Genomic DNA, 10599 nt, shown 5'->3' with positions numbered 1-10599 from the left:
GTTGAGTTCATCCATTCAGGACTGGGGTTTGATGTCTTGAGATGAATGTGTGATTTTCTTGCCCCTAGTTCGGATTGTGTTAAGTTTAGCCAATCAGGATTAAGGTTTGATGTCTTGAAATAAATTTGGGCTTTTCTTACCCCCATTCCGGATTGTGTTGAGTTCAGCCAATCAGGACTGAGGTTTGATGTCTTGAAATGAATATGAGTTTTTCTTGCCCCCAGTCCATATTGTGTTGAGTTCAGCCAATCAGGATTAAAGTTTGATGTCTTGAAATAAATTTGGGCTTTTCTTGCCCCCAGTCTGGGTTGTGTTAAATTCAGCCAATCAGGACTCATGTTTGATGTCTTGAGATGAATGTGAGTTTTTCTTGCTCCCAGTTCAGATTGTGTTGTGGTCGGAGGGTCAGGACTGGTAACCGAAACGTATTTGGGGTTTTCCCCCAATTATTTGAATGTTTACAGTTGTCTTTTTTGAAAAAACGTGTTGTAATAATTGTCTGTCTTATTTGCTGTGCCTGAATTGGTAATGATCTGCGGTCCAAATTTGGCCACGTGGCAGGCCTCTTGGAATTCACTGAACCTATAAAGGCTTCCCCCCCTCTGCTATTTTATTTTTTACTTCTCTTCCATTCGTCTCTCTCTTGTTTTTTATTTTATTGTTATTTTCGGCGTTTATAATAGTAGATCTCGATGATTTGTCAGCTTTGCGAGGTCGTCAACAATCTCTCCGTATTCTCTATACTTGTAAGCTCTTTCTTTCTTGTGCTTTTTTCCTTGTATTTGTATCGAGAGATACTATTGTTTGCTCTGCTTTCGGCATTTTGGTTTCATATTATGATTGTGTTTTTATGTTCATGGCTTTGAATATGTGTAGATATATATGTTCTGTATAACTTTTGGTGTTTGATTTTTGTTCATGATGTCTCTGGGTATAAGGATTTTGTATCTTAGTCCAGACTATAGTGCTTAGTCCGGACTTATTGTTTTGTGTTTGGCTTTCCTTTGTTTTTTTGTGGTTTTAGTTGAGTCCAGACTAGTGTTTGTTGTTGGATTTGAATTCTGTGTGCATAGGGTAAGCGTAGTCCGGACTCTTTTGCTAAATTTTAGCTGATTGTGTTTTTCGGGGGTTGGGAGTAGTTTGTTCCTAGAGATCTACGTCCCCTAACTGGTTGCTCGTAACTTAATTAATTTGAATGTAGGGTAGTCCGGACCATTATAGGATATAAGATAAAGAATTTGTATGGATTTAGACTAACCAATCTTATTTGTTTTAGGTATATGGTCCGGACTAAAGCTCATGCCAAATTCTACATCTCCTGCTACCCAGGACCTTCTAACTCTGATTCTTACTCTGACTGGATTGAGATGGGTAAGAAAGCATCTACTTCGGATGCCAATGCCAGTACCAAGTTGACAATTGGTTAGATATCCCCTAGGAAGGTTCCATGTACTCCAGAGGGGCTTTGGGTGGAAGTCCCGAATTATTTTATCACCAAGAGTGAGGAGATAGAGAATAGTTGGTACTATGGAAGTATCAGGTTCGTATACGCTAGGCAGCCGAATGCTGGTCCGGGGCCTTATGATGAAGCTTAGTTTGATTGGAAATTTGTTGGTACCATAGTTGCTAAGGAGCCATATATGTTGAAGGACGAGTATGCTGCTTTAGAACACTCGGCCCAAGATCCGTCTATTCGGGCTGCCTTTCAGTTAGATCCCTGGATTGAGTGGAGATGGCCCCAGCCCGGAGAGAAGATCTATCATAGACCGGCTAATAGATTTGTACCAGTCTGGCAGGACCATCTTAGGTCCGGGCAGAATCCGCACTGGCACCTTTTTCGTAAGCACTTATGTAAATATGAATACAAGTTTTCTCTTAAGCAAATAACTCCTAATGGGATTAAGTGGATGAGTTGGTTTATTGCTTATTGCAATAAGTTTAAGGTTTAGCCCACGTTTAGGCTCTGGCACCATATCTTCAGTTTGGTTAAGTCCAGCTAGGCACCGTTGTACGAGTTACAATTTCGGGCTGCTGAGTGTGGATATGGTTCTGCTTATAGACCTGTTATCCAACCGTCATCTCTAAAGCATTTGAACGAGGAATTGATTTTCTTGAGGGGTTTGGATATGCACTATCTTCCCCATGTAGCACTTGATAGAGTCCGGACTAGGTTTCCTCGCTCATTTTTTTCCTTTTGTGAGTGTCTCGGGCTCCAACTGACCCGCGATACGTTTATGAATCATAAGACTATGAACGGTCTAGGCTATAGGTATTTTCCTTGTAGTCCGGATTACAAAGTACCCGGACTTTGTTGTTTTTGGTACCTGTTTTTTGTTTTTTTTCAAAGTACTTGGGCTAATTTTTGTGTTTGTTTATGTTTTGACAGGTTTTCCTTACTATAACCCGGACATGTCTTCTTTGACTTACAGTGATGCTTTGAAAGGGTTGGGAACTATGTTCAAGCTAAGGAAGAAGGCGTCTATCGCCGGGTCCGGATCTAATCCTCCCCCGGAGGAAGGTTCTCAGAGCAACGCGATTTCGAGGCCGGAGTCTGGTGAGCAAGAGAGGCATCCGGACAAGGTTGCTGATGTTGAGGATGGTGATGAGTTTGATAATCTCGAAGAGATTGAACCATTGGGAGATGTGCCCGATGTTGATGTTGTCCGAAGGAGGAAAAGGCTCCATACTTTTTGGTCGAAGCCTCCCCAGAATGAAAAGTCTCAAGTTCTTTTTTGTATTGAGTCCGGGAAGGACAAGGGGAAGGGACTGGAAGAGGAGCGCCTGGCTAGGAGTGGTCTGGGGCTGGATGAAAGAGTTGCTCGCTTTATGGCCGATATCCCGTCTCAGGCTGAGTGGAAGGATATGAACGAATCCGGATTCGATGCCACTATGAAAGAGTGTACCCGTGTGTGGGGCCAGGTATATAATATTTTCGTACTTCCTCTGTTTCTTCTATTTTTGCCTTAGAATCTTTCTGTGATATATATTTTCTTTTTTATAGCTTGGTGGTTACATGGTCAGAGCTGCTGCTATTTCATATAATGAACTGAAGCATGCCCGGGACACTATTGCTAAGAAGGATACATAGCTTGTTGTTTTGAAGGACCAAATTTCTGTGGACACGTTTTTTTCCAGATTGAACAATCATCTTAATGATATGACAGTCCGGGCCGAAAATGCTGAAAAAGAAGCTACTGACCTTAAGTCCGAACTGGCTGAGCTTCAGAGGAAGATTTCAGCTGTAAGGCCGGAGTCTGAGGTTATTGAAGCTTTCAAGAAGTCAGATGAGTATGACAAGGCTCTCGCAAATGCTGGCGCTCCGAAGATTGCGCATTGTTGGATTGTTGCTGAGAGGCATATAAAAACGGATCCCAAGGCTGACTTCGGCAGCTTTTGCGAAGAGTTTATAAAGGCGAAGTAGAACATCGAAGCCGGGCTTGGTGAGCCGGAGTAATTTGATGGCCCTTGTCCGAGCTTCCTTCCCGAGAATGCTCCGGAGCCGGAAATTTATATTCTTTATTCTGGCTGAATTATAATTCTGAGATACTTTTTTTGACTTGGTTAATCTGTTGTAACTTTGGATTTGTCCGGACATATATTGTCCCGGCTGCTGCTTTAACTTGATTTTGTTGCTTATATGTTCTGATGGTTTGATTTTTCTTGGAGAATATTCTAAGTAGATAGTGATGGCTCTTTTTAGAAAAATAGTCTAAGTAATATTGCTAGTTTGAGTTCATAGTTGAGCCCGAACTTAGGTTATTTTTACTTAGAGAAATGATTCTAAGTAAAATGGTTATCTTGTCCGGGTCCAAAGTTCGCCCAGATCTAGGTTGCTTTTACTTAGGAAAGAATAATTATAAGTAAAGATGGTTGGTTAGTCCGGCTTTAAGATTGACCAGGACTAATGTTGCTTTTACTTAGAAGAATAATTCTAAGTAAAATATGTGGCTAGTCCGGATTCAAGATTGACCAAGACTAATGTTTCTTTTACTAAGAAAAATAATTCTAAGTAAGATAGGTGGCTAGTCCAGATTGAATATTGACCAGGACTAAGATTTCCTTTACTTAGAAAAATAATTTTAAGTAAAATAGGTGGCTAGTATGGATTCAACATTGACTAGGAATGAGGTTGCTTTTACTTAGAAAACTAATTCTAAGTAAGATAGGTGGTTACTTCGGATTAAATATTGATTAGGACTAAGATTTCTTTTACTTAAAAAAATAATTCTAAGTAAAATAGGTGGCCAGTCCGGATTCAACATTGACCAGGACTAAGGTTGCTTTTACTTAGAAAAATAATTCTAAGTAAGATATGTGGCTAGTCCGGATTCAATATTGACTAGGACTAAGGTTGATTTTAATTAATTGGTAATTGAAAATACACTTTTCATTGATTTGAAATTTGCTTAATACAAAATGTAGAGTAATAAAGAGTTTGCTTGCCATAGGCTACAAGTGTTTGGTTGCTGAGGTTGCTTTTTCTCCTTGCTACTAGTAGTATTTTTATAGCCGTAGTCCATTCCAGGTATTGGGAACTTCAGAGTCATCCATGTTCATAACTTTGTAGGTTCCTGGCCTTAGGACTTCCTTGAACTTATATGGTCCTTCCCATTTGGGCATTAGCTTTTCAGTTTTGGTAGGATCTGAGGCTTCTATGTCCCGAAGGACCAGGTCTCCAACTTGAAAGTTTTTGACTTTAGATTTTTTACCGAAGTGTTCTTTTGTCTTCTCCTTATATTTCTCCATCCTTGCTACAGCTTGGTCCAGGACTTCATCAATTAGCTCCATATATGTTTTGAGTCCTTCTTCATTAGCTATTTCATAGAAGTTTATCGCTCTATGGGAAGGTGATCCTACCTCGATGGGTAGCATTGCTTCTGTACCATATGCTACCTTGAATGAAGTTTCTCATGTGCTTGTCCGGGGGATTGTTCTATAGGACCATAATATGCTTGGCAGTTCTTCTTCCATTTGCTCTTACTTTCTTTAAGTCTCTTTTCAATGCCTCAGAGCAGGATTCTCTTTGTGACTTCTACTTGACCATTTCCTTGGGGATATGCTACTGATGACTTTTTGTGCTTGATCCCTCGCTCTTGGAGGTAGAACTTGAATTCTGATCCGACGAAATGTGGCCCATTATCTAATACTAGAACTCTTGGGATCCCGAACCTCATCAAAATATTGTCCATAAACTTTATGCAGTCTGTTAGAAATATGTTGTGTACTTGATGATAAGCTAAACAAAACACCTTAGTAGATTTAACTTAGTGAATTTTGTAGCACCCGACAGATAATCAATTATAGTTGTTAGTCCCTTAACAATTCAACAAGAATTACAGAAGCGGGGTTGAATGGAATTCTTGAAACTTTTTCTTAAATAAAATTGTTTTAACTTAAATATATATATATATATATATATATATCAGTGTGAACTGATTTGCAGAGTGCGGAATAATAACTTCAAAAGAATCAAAATACAAGTAATTAAAAACACAAGTCTTTAAAAACTTTCTGGTGGATTTGAATGTATCCACCAGAGATATATAATATATATCGAGAGAACTCTGTGTAGCAAAATGCTCACAGCTGCTTACATATGTGCAACAACTAAGAATGCAGAGAAATGCTAAGAATACAGCTTATAAATGTTTCTCTCTTGGTTGCTTAGTTAGTTAATCTATTTGCTGCTTCTTGGTTTATATATCACCAAGATTACAAAGTAATAAGACAAAATAATAAGAAAAAAACTATCAAGTCTAATACTATGCTACTTCATTACTCTATTTCAGCATCTTTGAATATCTTCATAATAGCAAGGAAATGGCAATGCTTCGTTGTTCTCTAAAACCCAGTTGATTAGGCTTCCACACCATTTGCATACACTCGACGCATATGACTGTGTTGTCACTGTCAATAGATGTTTGAATTCTTTATCCGCCGGGTTCATGATCATCCGTCGAGTTATCTAATTGATCATCCGTCGAATGACATTGTTGTTTATCCGTCGGGTATCAATCTGGCACTTGACTTCATTTCATTTATGCAGGATTACAAGACATCATCTATGTACAATTAATCAACCTATTCTGCATATCTAGATAAAGTCAACATGACTTGAGTACTACTTACAGAATCTAAACAATGGTGTATGCAGAAATGTGCTACAGACTTATTGTCGCATAAGCTACTCACTCAACGGATAATAAATCATCATCCGCCAGGATTATATAGAGTCATCCATCGGGACTATAATCCTTATCCGTCGAGTGCTCCAATATTCACTAAGTAAAATCTACCAAGGTGTTTTGTCAATGAAATCATTAAGTTCACAACATATACACAACAATCTCCCCCAATTTATGTCTACTGGAAATGTAGCCATAAATTAAGAGAAACTTGATGATAACAAAACACCCTAAAATTACAACTTTGAAAGTAGATAGATAAAACTGTAAAGTACTTCAATAATCAAAATGTACAAAGTTTAGCTCAGTCATTTTCAAGGTGCTCCTTTAGCCTGAGCAGATTTATCTAGTTCCTTGAAGGTCTGGATCTCTTTCCAAGCTTTCTGTTATTTTCTTCTATCTGATTTTGGAGCTGCCTGTGCAATTCCAGTTCATCAGATTCTGAGAGATTTAGCTTTTTTTGCATCTCCAAGAGAGTCTCATTGCTAGAGATGCTCAATTGATCTTCTAGTCTGAAAAATCTTCTCACTGCTTTGTCATCCATGAACTCCATCAGCCAGTAGGGCCTTAGATGCACTCTTCTCCCTGTGTAAGGGATAATTAGAGTCTTTGGAAGTGCATCTTTAGCTCTAAAACTCCTCAGTTCTTCAATCTTCTTTAGAACCAATCTTCTTGCAGTAACATTGAACCCAAAATTCTTCTTGAAAGATGAATAAACCTTAATCAGTACAGCTTGGTTTTCTTGAAGGATCCTGTGAAGTGGCCATTGAATCTCCTTTCCTCCCATGTACTTGAAAACTAGCCTTTCAGGTAGGTTTCTGTATGCATCAAATCCTCTTACTTCTTCTAGTTCATCTAGATAGAGATTTAGATTAGAGAATTCCTTGATGTCACACAAGTACATGTAATCTCCCTTATTGACTTTAGATTGAGCTTTGACTAGAGATTTGGATTTGAGAGGTGACAGCTTCACTTTCTTGACTGCTCTTGACTTTGTTCTCTTTTGCTTGCTAAGGATTGGCAAATTGAAGTCAGGAATTGGTAGGCTTTCCCTATCTATTGGTTCATCCTTAGGTACAATAGGTTCACCATGAATGTTTCTGTAAAGATCCACCACCTTGATATCTTCAAATATCACAGTGGGTTTTGATGCTTGAGTTGTAGTTGAAGTGGATTCCTTAGAAAATTGATCCTTCAATTTCTTATCAATAAAATCCAGTTTCCTTTTGGTTCTTTTGGCCAATTCCTTGTGTCTTGGAGATTTCTTCTGTTCTGATTGAACTTGCTTCTGTGGATCTTGAGATTCAGTGATTCCAGATGGCTGAGAAGGAATCTGTTGTGTTAGTTTCACAGCTTGTAGCTTGGTCAAGATAGCAGCTTGCTCTTTCTTTTGCTTAGCCTTTTTGGCATCTAGAATAGCTTGCTTCTTTTCCTACTCCAATCTTGCCTTTTCTTCTCTCTTTTCTTGAGCAAATTGAGGATGTCCAGCCACCACACAGATTTTTTTTCCCATTCCTGAAAACTTTAGCAATTTAAAGCTGAATCAGTTGGATCCTTGTAGAAGGCAATTGACCTTGACAGAAGCTTCTTCTCATCAGGTTTAGGTGTCTCATACACTGTATCCAAAGGGTTCTTTAATGATGATTTTTGATAGTTCACCCTTGGCTTCAGAATAATTTCAGCTTTTGGAGATTTGATGCAGGATGGTTGTCCTCTTTCCAGATAGTTCATACTCATTTCATTCATAGAGATCTGTTTGACTTCAGAGTGATGAATGGCTGACTTTACTGGCTCCTTTACTAGCCCAAACTTCCTTTGTATGTCCTCATCAATTTTCTCCCAATTGATTGGCTTCAACTGCTCCTTTTCAGCTTCTCTTAAATTAGATGCTGCTGCATTGATCAGATCTATACTATTTGTTACTGGTGGCTTGGTGAAAGTAACTGTGGGCACAAGTACTTTACTGATTTAAATTTGAAGCTTCTCCCCCTCACTTGGTCCTTTCTCCCCCTTTTTGTTATCATCAAGTTGAGTAGAGGAGGAGGTTTGAGCAGCCACCAGTTTCTGAAGTAAATCTGTCTGTTGGGCTTGATAAAGATGAATGGCTGTTAGAGATGCTTTCATAGCTGACATTCTTGTATCCAAAGCATCTATCTTTGTTGGAATATCAGAATTTTACCTTAGTTGCCTCTTGATGTCAAGCATTGTGGCTTCTGGAAGCTAAGAATCCATTTTGTCTGAAATGGCCTTCTTCATCTCATCAATATCACCCTTGATGGTGTTAACATCTCTAGCATGTTGGAAGCCTTGAATCTGTTGCAGTTGCAGAGAAGCAAGATGTGCTTGAAGGAGCTTCTTGGTGTTGGCATTTGTAGAGGTTTGAAGAGCAGTATTTGTCTGATTGATTAGTTGAATCAGGGTTGTCTTGAAGTAGTGCTCATCAAAGTGCTTTGAAAATGCCCATGATGGCATTCCTGATCTTGAACTTGAACCTACTTCTCCCCCTATGGCGAATGCCTCTTCTTCACTGTCTCCACCTTCATCACCAAAGAAATCTACTGAACCACCAGTCTCATAATCCACATCACCAGCTGTAGAAGGCAAAGTTGTGATGGCATCCTTAGCTCTTAGTATTGACTGAGTGGTATGCACTAGATTGAGCATCCTTTCTGCATTGTCATTGCCCTGTTCAGCTAGAAGTTGATAAGCTGGGACAGGGTGAGTAAATGCCTCAGCATCAAGGGAGGTGGAATCTATAACAGCTTGAGGTTGCTAAGATAGTCCCTCCCTGTCTGCATCTTGGACATTCATTAACTCTCTAGCAATGACATTCATCCTTATAGCTCCTGTACCTGTATTTCTCTCGTGTTCTCTCTTTTGTTGCATTAGGGTCTCACCCTGGCTCCCCACCCTCACACCCTCACCTTCACCATCTAAGGTGGGACTCCTCTCACTTTCTTTTGCCAATCCTGAAGAAATGTATTGCATATTTTCATTCTTTTGCTCTCCTTTTTCCTGGGAGCAACCTAAACTCTCACTCATAGCACTCTCTTCCCTCAATCCTAAGAGTGACTGTACAACCACTAATTCTTCTGCACTAGAAATAAATGAAGTTTGAAACTGTGTAGAGACACTCGATGGATGAGTAATATCCATCGGGTTAGTGGTTTTGTTATCCGACGGATAACTGCTATTAAGCTTATCCGTCGGGATACAATCACTACCCGACGGATGAGCAATATCCATCGAGAGAGTAGAAGTGAATGAACTTGGAATAGAAACTATTGTGGACTCGGTGCTGGTTGATGATATTTTGGGCACCAATGATTCAACAGTTCCTGAAAGAATTGGCAAGTGAGCCAACAAATCATCTAAAAGATGATGCTCACTTGCATTAGATTTTGGCTTGCCCAATAAAGTTAAAGAAGGGGAATCAGGAATTGATGTGTTGATCATATCCACATCCAGAGAGTTTGTGGGAGAATTTGGAGTGTGAGGTGCTTCTATTACTAGAGATTTTGGTTGTGACTCCACATTTATTGGAGCCACATCAAGCTGAATTTGAGAAGGTGCAGTGACTGTGTCTTTAGCACCAGTTTGCACAGTGTGTGTACCCTATACATCCCCAAGGGTTTTGGATTTTTTCTTTCTGGCATAAGTTTGGGGTGAGCTTGTATCCCTTACCCTCTTGGCATGTGCTCTTGGTTCAGAGCTTTGTTCAATAGTTACATCCTTTTGGGAGGATGCAACTAGAAGGGAGCTTTTATCCTTTTTAAGCACTGCAGTTTATTGGGAAACTGCAGTGTGGCTAGGCTGGGAACCACTCAACTCTCCATCCTTATCCTTAGGGTTTCTTTAATGTTCACCCTTTCCCTCACCTACCTTGCCAACCTTCACACTCCCCTCTTTGGTTTTAGTGGATTTTGCAACTGGCATCTTTTGAGAGATACCAGAGGGGGCTTTCTTTGATTTGGATTTTGAAATTGTTGTTGGTTTGGTAGCTTGGGTAGGCAACTGTTGGGTCATTGACATAGTTGCCATAACTACACTAGAACTCAAAGAAACTAGTGAGGTTGGAATAGTAGTAGGGATTAATGAACTTACCTCACTTACCTGAGGTGCATCCATTACAGGGAAATAGAAAAGTGGCACTTTTCTGTGATAATTTGCCATGTTTAAATCTGCAATGATTCATCTCTCTTGAACCCAACAATCTAATTTATTGTTAGGGTTCTCAAGCACAATTCCCTCAGAGAGGTGGTTAGCTAACATCATAAAGAATCTAGCATAGTAAACATTTTTTCCTCTCTTATTTAGCTCTCCTTATTTAAAACCCAACTCAAACAGAACAAGGTCACTAAAATTAAAGTACTAATCTGTAACTAGCATGTAGAGCATGTTAAGCATGGAAATA

General features: G+C 39.4%; 1 protein-coding gene across 1 annotated transcript; it reads right to left on the bottom strand.

The window, feature by feature from the left end:
• Window positions 1–4503: 4503 nt before the first annotated feature.
• LOC141673680 (uncharacterized) lies at window positions 4504–4872 on the bottom strand. The gene has a single exon (XM_074480424.1). The coding sequence runs from the start codon at window positions 4870–4872 to the stop codon at window positions 4504–4506; it is 369 nt and encodes a 122-aa protein (XP_074336525.1).
• Between the last annotated feature and the right edge of the window lie 5727 nt (window positions 4873–10599).

Source organism: Apium graveolens, chromosome 7 (genome assembly GCF_009905375.1).
Source record: "Apium graveolens cultivar Ventura chromosome 7, ASM990537v1, whole genome shotgun sequence".
Lineage (NCBI taxonomy): Eukaryota > Viridiplantae > Streptophyta > Magnoliopsida > Apiales > Apiaceae > Apium > Apium graveolens.
This window is presented reverse-complemented; position numbering and strand designations above follow the sequence as displayed.